The following is a 14,512-nucleotide window of genomic DNA, read 5'->3' on the forward strand; positions in this document are numbered from 1 at the left end:
GAGGCTTGGGTTTGCTCCAGACCTCAGAGGGCAAACCAGGACCACAGGAATTGAATGTTCTAGGAAATGCAGTGAAGGGAGAGCAACAACAGAAGTTTGAGAAAGAACTTTACTGGTTCTTCATTTGTATAAGTTATCTTTTAAGAAAATAAGCATCCCACTTTACCAATTAACTACATGCTAGAAAATGAATGTTTTTATTCTGAAGTACAACTTGGTTTCCTAAGTTGGTTTCATCACAGCCTTTCCTGAGCTTTTCTGTTACTGCTTCCACTGGCTAACACCAAGCGGTATTTTTGTGCAGCAGCCCTTGCACAATGTCAGTGCATGTCAGACATTAGTCCTGCATACTTCATTCACCTTTGTGGAGGAAGGCATTCCGCTCAGTGCAGACGGTGTAAATGTGCTTTATGTTTCCATCTCCAAGACATAGCTCTGCTAACAATCACCTCTGGTAAGACCGCAGCCTTGGAAGCCTGTCTTAGCCTCCTGCCTAAAGCAGAACAGACTTCTGTGGTTTGGCTCCCCAGGCTTCAAAAAAACCTTAACACCATTTTCCTCACTGCAGACAAAAATAATAATTAAAAAAAAGAGTCATAAGGACATAATTCCCGTTTACAGAGAGAAGCCTTTATTGTGTGCTATTGGAAGCAAATGGGACATGGCTATGGTTTTATATACAGAGAAGTCCGTAGCATTGGGTTACAATCAGTGGCAAATGAATCAAGATTACAGTGCAAATATCGGTGTTGTGTACAGTTCAGAACAGTGGCTGGCATATAAACCACAACACAGAAGCCAAATGAAGCCAAGTGTACTGGGTACAGCATCACATGAGGAAGCAACTTCATGTCCAAAGAGCATTCCATTTACTTTACATTTGCAGGCTTTTTTAGCTAGTGAGTACACACAGCTCACTTTATTAAAAATACGTAAGATGCCTCCTGATTTGTAAAGTATTCTGTAATTAGACCACAAGGATCTCTTGTACTTCATTTGGAAATTTATTTCTGAGTAACTTCTTTTAGAGGGAGACTTACTAGGAAGAAAGATGGAATTGTCCACCGTATTACTTCTTTATGGAATTTGGGGATAGGATTTAAGGTTTAGATAGTTCAAAGGCCATATTTTGTATTATTCAATATCATATGTAATCTTAGTGTAAAAATAAACACTCTGTTCTCTATGGATAATTAAGTCCATCTGGTGGCTGCAGGTCAGACCTCTCTATTGGTGAAAGAGATTTATAAAAATAGTCCTTTTCTTTAATGTTTACTATGCTGACCCACAAAGGAAAAGTGAAATTCATTCAAGTCTAGAAACAGAAATACAGTACAAGTGATTTATAGAATTGCATTCCTTCCCTCTGCAAACTTGCTGAGCATGAAACACTGCCCAAAGCACTGCCTCAGTCTTTTTCTTGTCTTGTAGGAGTAATTGTCATCAGAAAGGAGCATTGCACTGCATTGCCAGATCTCCTGTCTGCCTTGCAGTATGCACACTTTTAGCAGTGATCTGCCTCCAGCTGATCCTTTGTTTAAAAACAATTTTCAGATGGATTGATGGTGGTAGTTTGGGTTACACAAGGGGGATATTTTAGCCCAAATTAGCAGTAATTGTTTGAACTGATTAGACTGACGGTGAACGGTGGATGGAAGCGCAGCCATTTGGAAAAAAAGGCTTGTAAGATGAGTTGGACTTGGAAGACACCAACCTTTGCTCAAAGTCGCCAGTTTCACATCTCCTTCCCATAGATGTCCTCATTAAAGGGCAGGAGTTTTGGCGGTACAGGTTTCATGCTCAGCTTTGTCACTAAGACCTGGGTGGGACGTGAGAAAGCATACAGCCCACCGGGGGTTGCGCTGCTGTGTTACTGCAGCACTTGTGATGGGTGCCCCCACAGCAGCGCCGCTCTGAGAAGTGCAAGTGTCCCAGAAGGACTGGGCCAGCTGGAGGACAGGTGACATTCTGCAGTGGAAGCAGTAGTTAAGCACCAGTTGTTGGCCCCTGCAGAGGCTCGAGAGGAGAACAGAATTGCTTTGCAGAGAGCTCATTGACCTAAAAAGCTTAGTCAGTTTGATCAATCAATACTGCTCTAGGGTTAGGATCAGAAATAAGACACTGCGCTTTGGAACTGGAAGACGGCGTCAGCTTCCTTTCTTTTCCGGCCAAAAGGAGACTATCTGTAAAACACTCATCCTTAAGGACCTTTGTGTTACCTGGTTTGTAGCTCACTAAGCACATCTGGATGTACCTGTCTCTTTTTTTCAGGGAAGAATAGGTGTATGACTGGACAAAGCTTCAAGGGTTTTTTCTAGTTTTTGTTTTTTATTTTTTGGGTTTTTTGTATAGTTTTTTTTTTAAAAAAAACAAACATCTGTTTGGTGTTGTGTTGTCCCTGAAGGCATATTTACCCACTCTTAAATTATGCAGCATTGCCCAGAGAATGGCTCTGTATAGTAGAATATGCTCTCAGCAGTACAGCCTCCATTTTCGTCCAGTACATTTCCATGCAATACGTGTTATTGGAAAACTACCCGTCTTTATCCTGTTACTTTGAGCAGGGAAGCAGGGATACTAGTTTGAAAACCCAGGAAAATAATCTGTATGGTACAGTTGTTTCATTATTAAATTTTTATCACTGCTAAATTTCCAAAAGCTGACTACTGTTCTTCAGCACACAGCTATTCTGCTTTGAGTAGTATCACTTTGCAACTGCTTAGAAACAGCCCTTTGTGGGAATAATGAAGGAACAATACTTGTTTCTACACTCAACACGTTTTACTTTGTTACAGGATGATCTTGCAGAACTATAACTCATACTGGGAGTGCAGGAATACACACATTTCCATATGCATAGATCATTAAATTGTAATAGTGCCAGTAGTAAAGCAAATCTGTCAAGATGTTCTGTTCCTCTTAATTAAGCTTGATTTATATGTGCCTGTTGACTGAAGATGCAAGTTGGTGTCCACTGCTGAGATGACACAGTACCCTGAGTAACTTTGTGTTGATTATGCTTATAGAAGCTTGTGCTTTTCTAAGAATATAGAAATGAGCACAAAGAAAATAAGTAAGTACGTCAGGTTGTTTCCATGGAACGCTGTTAATCAACTTATTCGCAGCAGCTTTGAAGCACAAAGCTGAAACTTACCTTCTGCTCTACTGCCTTAAACATCTATGCTATAATTAATTCCCTTTTAGCTTAAAAAATAGAAGCAGAGAGAATGTCAAAATAAGCTTTTCTGGTAAGATGAACCGATCTTGTCATAACTGGTTATGCCAGTATTAGTGACCTGCAGTATGTACATTACAACATGTAGCTGTGGGAGCAGTATCAGCTTTCCCTTGTTACTGTGCTGTTCTTTTCAAAAGCAGGTTGTCTAGAATACTGTGGTCATTGTATCAATAAGTTTCTAGTATTCCTTTAGGGAAAACTACTAGCACTCCTTTCCCTGCCAAAATTCAGTTGCATGCTTTATATACTGCATGGAGGAGTCTCCCTGTTGTGGACAGCGCTGCATCAGCAAATACAATTTTAAACTACAAGAGGGTAGCTTTAGATTAGATATAAAGAAGGGGATTTGTAGTATCCTGGTCTAGTGGGAGGTGTCCCTGCCCATGGCAAGGGGTTGGAATTAGATATTTAAGGTCCCTTCCAACTCAAACTGCTCTGTGATTCATTGGATTGCTCCTGTTCCTCCTCTTTCCAAACTGTACCTGTTTATTGAAGCAGGAAAAAAGTATAATCTGCTCCAGCAGATTTTTAGCTTGTAATATGGGTAACTTAAATCTCTTACCTAATTTCTTACAAGCTATGGAAAAAACAATACCACTTTCTCATTGCTCTTAGTGTAATAAGGCTCCTGATTTACCACAATAGACAAACCTATTTTTTCCAGAGACTGTATTTATGGCCTTGGAAAAGGCAGTGCAACTTTCCCTGCATCTTCCTTGTCTGCTTAACCTAAGACTGGAGAAGAGCACTCTACCTTCATTGCTTTCTTCTCTCTCTCTCTTTTGCCTCAGTCCATTCTACCAGGACCAGGTGCATTCAGCAAGCAAACGTGTTCAAGTAGAAGCTGTGCTACACCTTGCAAACTGCAAAGCAGCATAAGGCACCTGGAGCTTCTAGATTCAGGTAAGAGGCAGGAATGGGGCTTAAGTCCATATGCTATTTTGGACTTAAACATTAACTGCAAATCTGACTCATTCCAAGCCCCCTGTACCAGTGGATAAAGGATAATTGACTACATTCCATTAATACCCTTCTAAACTACATTCAGTTAATATCTTCTAGTGCAATTTGTTCTAGTAAAGATAAGAGTCCATAGGTTTTCACAAACACTTCTGGCCATTTTGATGTTTACTTACACAGCATAGAAGAGATTGTACCTTTATCTCATTGCCACAAACCTTTGAAGTCTCAATTTGTAATTTAATATATTCTTCAGGTTTTGTTTATCAGTGGATTATTAACTAAACATGCAGGAGAACTCACACTGAGAAGGCTTGTCCTTGCTATGGTTTCTGTAGCCTAGCTTGATGACTTCTCTTAAAATACACTTACCCGCTAAACTACCTGTGGTACGGTATAGATAACATTAGATTGTGCAGAGTTAAGGCACCAAATACAAGTTAAAACAACACACAACGTAAGAAACTTGATTTAGAACTGCACATCTCCACTAATCACTTCAGATCACTCAACTCCTCTTAAGTCAAGGTAAGCATTTCGTCCGAATGTTTTCACATAGCCACAGGAATTGGAGAAAAAAATACTGAATTTAAATCTTAATATAAGATGAACTTTTTTATTAAAAAGCTCACAGAACTACTTTTAATAAGGTATTGCACTGCCTACACAGTATTAGACAGGTCTAGCAGAAAGAGCATCCTCTCTCCTAGAAAACACCAGGCTAGAGGAACAGGTATGTATGTATCCCACTCATGTTGTTTTATCTTGAGCATCAGTTGCACATAAATAACTGAATCACTCCTGTTCCTGAGTACAATGGGAAGCAGGAGGATGTTTCGGGGCACACAGATAGGTATGGAATTAGATGAGAGAAGTTAAGCTAAGGAGACATAACTTCAGGGGTGAAGTAATAAAGCAGCTTTGTGATGTGAATTCTCTTAATGTCAAACACTTAATTACCAGCTTAAGTGGTTAATGTTCAAAATAAAATAGAGGTGAAAACTGCTGCCACAACCTGTAGGTGTAGGACTCCAGTGCTGAGTTTCTTCAGTGAGTTGCTCTAAAATGACTGTGATAGAATTTCCACTTTACAGTAGGGATCAGTTTCACAGCAAGCCAGATCTGTGCACAACTGTACTTAACAGAACTTCTCTGTAAGTCCAGCAGAGACCTCATTTTCATTCTTTTGTTGCCAGAGGAGAGGCCCCAGTGTGATTCATGACTGAGAACAGCAGTCTGAACTTTATATTTGTGTATCTCATCATGTATCCAAAAGAATCTGCCCTGGCAGAGTTCTTGTGCTGTTTCCCAGAGCCTCAGGAAGTAGAAGCCTTTTTTTGTAAGCTGCTTATGTGACTTGGAACTCATTTGAAGGTGGAAGACATATTTTTCCCTTTATTTATTAGCAAGCAACTGACTACAGAGGATTTATCTAAAGGCACTAAGTTCTAATACAGAATGATTGTATCTTAGCCAACAGAGCAAAGGATGCAGAGGGAAACTTGGAGTTTTGTCTAAGACTGAAATACTATACTGTTGTACTAGCTCTTCATTTACACAGTTCTGGTGAGATGCTTGGGAATCTCATCACTAGACTGTGATGACCCATGGACTCTTGAAGTACAGATGGAGAATTAAAAATTAAGCGAGAGACCCATGTGCTTCTACGCTGTTTCTATCAGAGATCAGTGACTGAAAACACAGGGACAGTCAGACTTGTTCTCCGAGGACATTGCTGGATTGGATCAAGGATAGTACATTGAAGCTGCTCACATTTATTGCTATCTTGGCATTTTAGAATTGCCAGGAGATGGATGTCCCATTGTTGAACAGCCAACAAACAGGAGATTTTTTTCCTAGAACACCTGAAAAGTCTTTATGCTACTCTTCCTCCATTTTCTACTTCCTATTAATGCAAGAAACTTATGGTCAGGGAAATTTCTCTTGGTAGTCCAATGAAAGGAAAAAGGCACAAATAATTTTAGATTTAATGTTTGTCTTAATTCTATTTTTTTCTGCCAGAAGGCAAGCATTCTTAAAGAAGGAGTACTAGTGCCCTTTCAAGTTATCAGAGATACCAGAATACTTCTCACAGATGTTTGCACATGAGTAAAAATAGTCTGTTGGCACATTAATAAGTTTCTAGGAAAACTTGTTCCCTAAAGCTTTTCATTGGCTGATTAGAAATTCTCAACAATCTAGAAACAGCTACGTAAAGATTCTGTAACTTCAGAGACTTGGTTATTTTCTGGGATGCTAGAGGAGATCAGAAAAGGCAGCGAGAAGCACAGCATTCACAGAAGCAAAGGTATTCAGCTGCAGTGACACTTAGGGCAGCACATTAACTGGGAGCCATGACAATTGCTGAATCATCTAATTAACTTACATTGGCTGAGTGACAGCAAATTAGACAGATTAGGAACCACCTACCCAGGCACTAAATTGCCTTTGTGAGGGTTGGATTGTGTACTGTGTCCAACAGAAACTGCTTGGGCAACAGCAGCCGCGTGCTACACAGTCCCTTCATGGGTATAGGCTGGCCTCCCTCCATTCATATGGCTCAATGCCCAGGAATAAGGTCACCATGTTCCAGCTCCAGAATGCACGCTTAAAGAAGACAGCAAGCACTGGCAGAGAGAGGATACGATGTCAGGAAGCATCATGTGCCATGCTTTCAGCTGGCCAAGTCCTTTCACAATCATTCAACCCTGGTGCTTTAACATACAGTCTTTCAAGTAAAGGATGGTGATGGAATTATGTCTCAAAAGGTTTAGGCAGATTTTTCTATCACGTACAATTAAGACGCTAGCTCAAGATAACACTTTTCTTCCAAACCAATCTGGTTGCCTTAAGCCCTTCTCTAGACAGAACATACCTGTAGAAATTTCATGTGGCTGGCAAAGTAGGATTTAAGTTCCCTTGTCAAATACGTTATTTCTTCAAAAGTCACGGTTTCCTATTTGAGAAAAAAATGACAACCATTCCAGCTGCCATTCAACCATCAGGAAGAAAAATGCTGAGGTATGGTTAGCAGTATAATGTACTTAGAGGTTTCCATCTGTGAAGACTGCTGTCCTGCATGGCCACTTCAGCTCCCAATCTGACAACTCAACAGGCTGCTTATACATTTCTCCCTCACATGGTTCCAGAAAATCCGAACTGTTAGAAAGGGAAAGCCAGTGTGTGCGATTGTGGATTTGTATGCAAGAACAGCTAAAAGCAAACAAATGCTATTGGAACAATGGAGCAACCTGTATTTTAATCTCACAATTCTGTAAATAGCCTCACTTCCCTTCCTGTCAACCAGCCAGACCACGCAAGCTCATATTTATTCTTCCAAAATCAAAGATAATGCCATTCATCTCCAGTCCAGGTAACACACTAAACAGGTCAGTTTTTCATTGTAAAGCTCTGGTTTCTTTTAATCCTTTAAGTGCCAGACATCATCTCCCAAAATACATACTGGCATCTGGTTAGCTAAAACTAGAGTTAAGGTGGGAAGTGAATAGATACAGACTTTCCCGAGTGTCCTATTTATACGTAGTAGTTGAAAGGAACTTTTTCAGAATTATTTTCCATGAACCAGAAATTCAAACCGTAAAATATTTTTGCTTCACATAAATGGTACTGCAGAATTGGCAAAGATAGCAGCAGCTACACAAAGCACATGGAACCAGGTTTCCACATTGACTGCTGCATATATCCAGAAAGACAAAGCTCGGTAGCTGTCAAATAGCAGACCTCAATCTCACAGAAAAGGCACTCTAGACCATTCTCTTGGTGAGGTGGATTTTAAAAGGAAACCTGCAAGTGTTAGGCAAAAGAAAGCAGTTTCTAATTCTGCCTTAGCAAAACAGTGGCTGTTACAACATTGATCAAGTAGACGTTATCCAAATCACTCATCAAGTAATAGCCTGGTATGTTGGTTAGGTTAAAACCTACTGGTTAGAATGCAGTCCGTAACAGTTCTCTAAAATGCCAATGTATTAGGCACTTGTGGAACCTACATGAAAGATGTTTCAGAACATGTGAATGTTTTGCTCAAGTACCACCGTGAATGAGACAGTCCTAGGCAGTCTTAGCACTCACAGTAGGGTCCTGTCACTGATTCCAAATGGCTTCAAAACCAGGGTTTAGGAGTTTTAAGTACAGTGTGTACTTGGTGTCAGGAAATGGTGTCCATCCTACTGCGAAGGCATGCAGCAAAGCCAAGCAGACCATTTTTGGCCATAAGTGTTTGCCTACTGAGCAAAAATATACCAAAGAAATTTAGTAACTTTTCATTGAAGAAGAGGAGGAGAAGATCCAAGAAAGTGAAAATGTCAAAAAAAGCAGAAGGGCAGAATGCTTACGATTGTAAGAGTTAAAAGGGTAATGACAGAAAAATATGGAAATTCACAGTCAAAACAACGCTGATGAAAACCAATACAAATGGATTAAGCTGTCAAATCCAGGCCACAAAGAGAGAGATCAAAGAAGTCAGCAAGACATTTTAGTAATCAGTCCTTGAACTGGACAGATAAGCTGCTTGTCAGACTGTCATCAGTTAAACTACAAAAGGAATACTCAAGAGAAGTTCATTATAATGTGCCCTAACGTTGCCTTGAAGCATATAAAACACTGTCTTTCAGAGGAAACAGAGCAGCCTGCTGCTCCACTATCAGGATTGCTTTGCCTTACAGGCTGAACAAATGATTGAATATTAAGTGAGCTTCAGACCAAACCCTATATTTATACCTTGAAGATAACAGCAGATGAAAATCTGCACCACCAAACAGAAAGGTCATTCTGATGGCTCATCAATTGCACCTGCAAATGTAATCAAACAGTTATGTGCTTTAGTGGGCAAGTCACTGGTGAAGTTCCTGAACTTAATTTCTCCAGGAGCAGATACATAGGCCACTCACAAGATCAGGTTTCCTCCAACATTAGTAAAACCAACAATATTTGACAGCTATTTTCTACATCAACCTATGTATTTTATCCAGACATATCCTGAGTTACGGAGAACCTACACATGCAGTTATTTACTGAATTTGATATTTTCAATATTGAAAAGAAATACAGTTTATTTTCGCTGTTATATTTTGATGCAAAACAACAAGCTTTAGGCTTGATTTACTACATATTTCATACCAAGTATTTTTCTGTTTTACATCAGTATAAACTGTGATCAGTCAGGGTTTTTAATGCTTTCATGTCTGAATTGAGACCCTAAAATGCTAATGCATCATCAACCCACTGCTTTTTTTTTTTTTTGCCTTTTTTTTTTTTTAATATAAAAGAGTTGTTTCCAGCAACTTCAAGTACTGCAGGTACTGCAGTTGTGCAGCACTGTGCTATGCAATCTTGCATAATGTAAGGTTATATAAATGCAAATTAAAAAAACAAGTATTTTAAAACTACACATATCATGTGCACCATATAAGTAATAATCCAAAATCATTTTACTCCAAGTAAAATATCATCTAAAACATTTGCTACAGAACTGAAAATAATTATTTATGGATGCCCCTATCTTAACTTCTAGCTTTAGAAAACTACAACCAAACAATTTATTCATGCAGAGTTAAATCTTTTCCTGCCTGCCTTCCTCTCCTCCCACTGCACACACAAGAGGAAAGCAAACCTGGCTGCTTCATGAATTCATTTGGCCTAATGTAATTTGATCTCTGCAGATTTCAACTCTAATATCATCAAAGTCTTTCATTCTCTGTTTGGAGTTCAGCTTTACTAGTTTAGGGAAATAATTTCTCTCTTAGTTAGATAACACCACAAATTCCACTTCGCGTTTTTATTTCCCGTAACTGTAACCATGGTATGGCTTTCAGTGTGGGCAGTGGCCAGGCTTTAGTACCTACCTAAATGTTTTCCACAAGTATGCAAGGAATGCGGTGCCTGATACACAGCAGTATCAATACAGCTTTTTAGGCTGTGCGAGAGAAAGATATTTGAAGAACAGTCTGTTGATAAAACCAAACTATTTCTTAAAAGAGTTAAGAAATATATATATTTTTAACTGATATTGGAATATTTGAAGTGGCCTTGAAAAACATGAAGTTGGAATCCAAAACTGCATATTACTTGCCTGAACGTTTAGAGTTAAACAAAACATAATAAAAGTCTGCCATATACAAGATTGTCACAGGTATGTGAGATTTTTAGAAAAAAAATCAATAAAAATATTCTTTAAGCTTAAAATAAAATTTCTTACCTTTTACATCACGATCTCAGCTTACAGTCATTACATTTCTGCTTATTTTATACAAGTGCATATGGCTATGGAGGTCCGGAGAGAATGAGAATAAAGTGGTATTAACCTGCTGAAAACTGCTTAAAAGTCTTAACTGCAACATACAGATGTTCCAATACCATTTAAATAAACAAGGACATTTACCTTTCAGTTATTGCTGATTACTGATTCACAATCAGAATATCAACATACAAGTTTAAGAGGAAAAAAAAAAAACAAACACACTAGTAAATTTAGAGGAGCAAAGATTCTGCATTGAAGATTTACCAAACACTACAATTTCCTATCATTTGGTGATGATTTTAAGAGACACAGAAGAACTATTTCAAAGTCAAATTCAGGCCTACCCTTTTTGTGCCTCATATTAATGATGTGGTAAAGAAAGAAAGAGAGAGAGAAAGAATAACATTTAGTTATATTTTGGAGAAAAATAGACTATTTTTTTCTTCCAGCTTTTTGCTACATTTCATGTCTGCTGACATGTACAATGGTACAAAGCACTACTGCTTCAAGAGTGACCATTGCAACTGTTCGTAGCAGTTTTTATAGGAACATGCAAATACAGTCATAGTATTAAAATTCTGAAATACTTAAATAGTGAAAGTAAATGTGGGTTCACTGCTTAAAGCAAGCACCCTGCGAGGTTTAAAGTCTTGTTTTGTTCCCCCCCATTCCCTTCTAGTCTAAAGAAATAACCAGAAGTATATACACATCTATTGCTATGTACCCAAAGAAAGGACTGTGGCTTGAAGTAAGTATTGCTTTTCATTAAATGGAACAAAGTTCAAGAATTGAGAAACACTTTGGAGAGAGAAAAAAAGAAAAAAAAACAAAAAAAAAAACACCTCAGATTCCATGTCTGAAGTTGAGAAACCTCAAAACGAGCCACTTTTGTTCTTGCTTTTAAGACATGTACAAAATGCCATTTGGAGCCACACAACCTGATGGTTCTAGAAGTCAGAGAAGAAATCTTGAGGGCCCAAGTGAATAATAAAAGGTGCGATGCTGAGAGGCTGGCAATAGGGACTGTCAATGAAAAAACCACCTACAGTGGGAAAAGAGCAGAGAAGCAAAAACTTCATGTTAATTTCAGAGAGTGGCTGAAGCTTAAGCTCCATTTAAATTTCTCTGCTCTTTCAGCTGCAAGTGGAATTTTCATTGTAAAATGGGCACTTTTAATTCTTTGAAGGTATTGAAACATCTAACACTTCCAAGGTTACCACTTTCTAAACAAAGAACTGACAGCTCATTCATATTTTCAGTAAAGCAGAGAAATGTAAAATATGCAGCAAGGGGGCAAGTTTACAATGTGGTTAGTAACTCCCAACAAATGACAAAAAAAAAAGACTTCTATCAATCATCTGAAATGACTGCCATCATGTTGGAAAAGAGCATAGCGCCCTCCTTGTTTTTGAAATAAGGAACAAGTTATTTGGCATACAAATGTTTATTGCATAGAATTGGTTCAGACAATATTTTGTTAGAAATTTTACAAATCTGGGGATTAAAGAAAAAAGAAAACAGTCGCCAATCAGGGGAACTCCAAAAGGGGGGTGGGAGGGGGTGGAACGTGTGCAGAGGAAAGATTCTTTTAATGAATATTTGATTAACAAAAATGGGCTCTTATCAGCCATGCTTTTTCTGCTCCGTGATGGCTTCCTTTCATCCATAGGCCAGCAAAATGTATTGGTGACTTATGAGCACCGCTCAATTTGATTACATCCCCAAGACCCTGCTCTGTATTTCAACACTATCGCATGGATGAGAACAGCAGGCTCACCACTACTTTTCAGTAGAGCTGCATTTTTTATTAAAGTACCACCAACACCAAACAAAAGCGAGAGCTATGTCAGAAGAAAAACCATTTAAGATATACGAATGCATTTCTAAGCATAAATATTAGTTTAACAGGTGCAGTTAATTCCAAGAAGAGCAGCTTGTTAAATAAGCTGCCCCTCATTATGCTGTTCTACTATTTCTTTCCCTGTAATGGGTGGTGAAAGGGAGGAGGAACTTTACATGGCTTTAAGCACTGTTCTTACACCCTCTTCATAAATATAGCTCCCCCCTGCCTCAACAGCAAAATCTGTTGGAGAACAGAGTGTATAAAGGCAGTCTTGAAAAGAGCATCAACTAAAGCAAGCCTCCTGAAAATCAACTTAAAAGGTCTGAGTAGAGAAGTACAACCAGCAACGCTACTTATTTTGTGGGGGTGATACCTTAATAAAGACTACTTGAATCCCTCAGTAGAGCCCACAGCAGTTTTTCTGCAGAAGTCTAACACATGGAGCCAGCACGGAGCCGGGGCCTGTCCTGGAATTTGACAAGTGCACCCGCTCCTTATCTGAAAGGAAATTCTTTTGGTTTGAGCACCAGCTCTTAAGAAAAGTACTGGCCTATGGCTGAAGTGTGTCACTTTCCACAGCAGCACTCAACAAGAACTGGGACAATTAAATAGCAAGTTTTCATGGGGACCTTGTTGCTGCTTTAGATTCTTGTAAATGTAAGGGGAAAAAGGAGAACCCTTTGTTTTAATACAAGATTGACAACTAAAATGCTTTCTGCAAAAATGGTGAATGGAAAATCAAGGGTGGGCAGACAATCGTAAAAGTGAAGAAGGCCACAAGAACAAGTGCAATTTTTTATTTTTATTTTTTTTTGGTGAAAAACAAAAGAAAGGAAAACAAGCAGCTTTTGAGCTCTAAAGAACGAGATTGTAACATTATTGACGTCCTTTCTCTGGGCAATACGGACTGAACTGTGTATCCCTGTAATTATATGAGCTCTTCTGTGGGAACTTCCTTTGTTTAATATGTATTTCACAGAATGTAACCTAATACAAAGAGACAGTCTAGGATTTATTCCCTTTGTTTTGTCTGTTTTTCAGTATTCTGTGTACAAATGAAAAGCCTTCTTGGATAATTAAGACTCTAAAGTCACTGAGAGTTACAGGATGCTGATTTTAAAGATTCTAAGGAAACTCACATACTGATGCTTAGCTCTATAAAATAAAACAATATTTAACCCATATTTTACTAAGTTTATTACACACCATAATATTTACAAAGTTATATTTTAACTGAGGTTTCTATTTTTTTATTTTTATTTTTATTATTTTTTAAAGAACTATGCCCTGCATTAAATAACCCTACAACAAGTACAGGTCACTAACTGAATCTGTGTGACTGCATTAGGAAACAGGCAGTACTCTTGTGTTACAACAAAACAGTTTATTTGTGATCAGTGTTTTATATTCTATACATCCTTCACAAATTTAATTTTACATAATCGGATACTTCATTTAAAACGTAAGATTTAAGCTTCTAGTTCTTCCCTATAACAGAAGGCTGGTATAAGTTATTTGAAAATGAGGTAACATTTCACAGAACATTTTTTTCAAGTTTTAGAGAACTAAATTTGCATTTTGTTAAAATCAAAAAGTAGGAAAAAGATGTTTCTTTACAAATGACTTTGCTCAAGTATGTGTTCAAAGAAAACAGGATAAAAAGGCTTTTTTTTTCTTCTAACATTCTGCACTGTACTGTGTTGTTCAATCAATAGGAATTAGCTTCTGCCATTTGCTAAAAGAATGAGTAGTGGGGAACAGGATAAGTTGGGAATTTCATAACTGGTAACAGAACCATTCTCTTGGGTAAACCTACAGAGAGAAAAAAGGGAGAGGACTCCAAATAAGTTCAGTGATCCAAGAAAGTCAGATATGAGCTTACAGTAGTGTTCTCATTAACCTTTTCCAGATCAGTCAATGTGACTTTAGGGTACAAGGCCCCATGAACAGTAACACTTCAACACTTTGTACTATTTCAAACAGATGGTTAGCTTAAAGTTTGTTTTTATTTTTGTCCCAGTGTTTGTTAAAATTAATGCAAGCAGTAGTCTCAAAAATAGAGTGTGTTTTGTTGAAAAGAGATTGGACTTGAAGCTATTTCATAATCTTTATGATAATTAATCTCTACTACCTTGTTCTGTGTTCATATTTCACAGGCCAGTAACAATTACAGATACTCTTGACAGAAACTGCTATGCGTAAAAGAAAATTCGTA

General features: G+C 38.2%; 1 protein-coding gene across 14 annotated transcripts in view; it reads right to left on the reverse strand.

The window, feature by feature from the left end:
- STRBP (spermatid perinuclear RNA binding protein) overlaps window positions 1-14,512 on the reverse strand; it is a 78,498-nt gene that overhangs the window by 8,767 nt on the left and 55,219 nt on the right. For 4 of the 14 annotated variants that reach the window (XM_035341502.1, XM_035341503.1, XM_035341500.1 and 1 more), the window contains exon 18: window positions 10,484-11,496. In XM_035341502.1, coding sequence (XP_035197393.1) covers window positions 11,402-11,496 — 95 coding nt within the window. In that variant the 3' untranslated portion in view covers window positions 10,484-11,401. The other 10 variants (XR_004754949.1, XR_004754950.1, XM_035341511.1 and 7 more) reach the window with 7 other exon arrangements.

The sequence above is a fragment of the Oxyura jamaicensis genome, chromosome 17 (assembly GCF_011077185.1).
Source record: "Oxyura jamaicensis isolate SHBP4307 breed ruddy duck chromosome 17, BPBGC_Ojam_1.0, whole genome shotgun sequence".
In the NCBI taxonomy this organism is placed as follows: Eukaryota; Metazoa; Chordata; class Aves; order Anseriformes; family Anatidae; genus Oxyura; species Oxyura jamaicensis.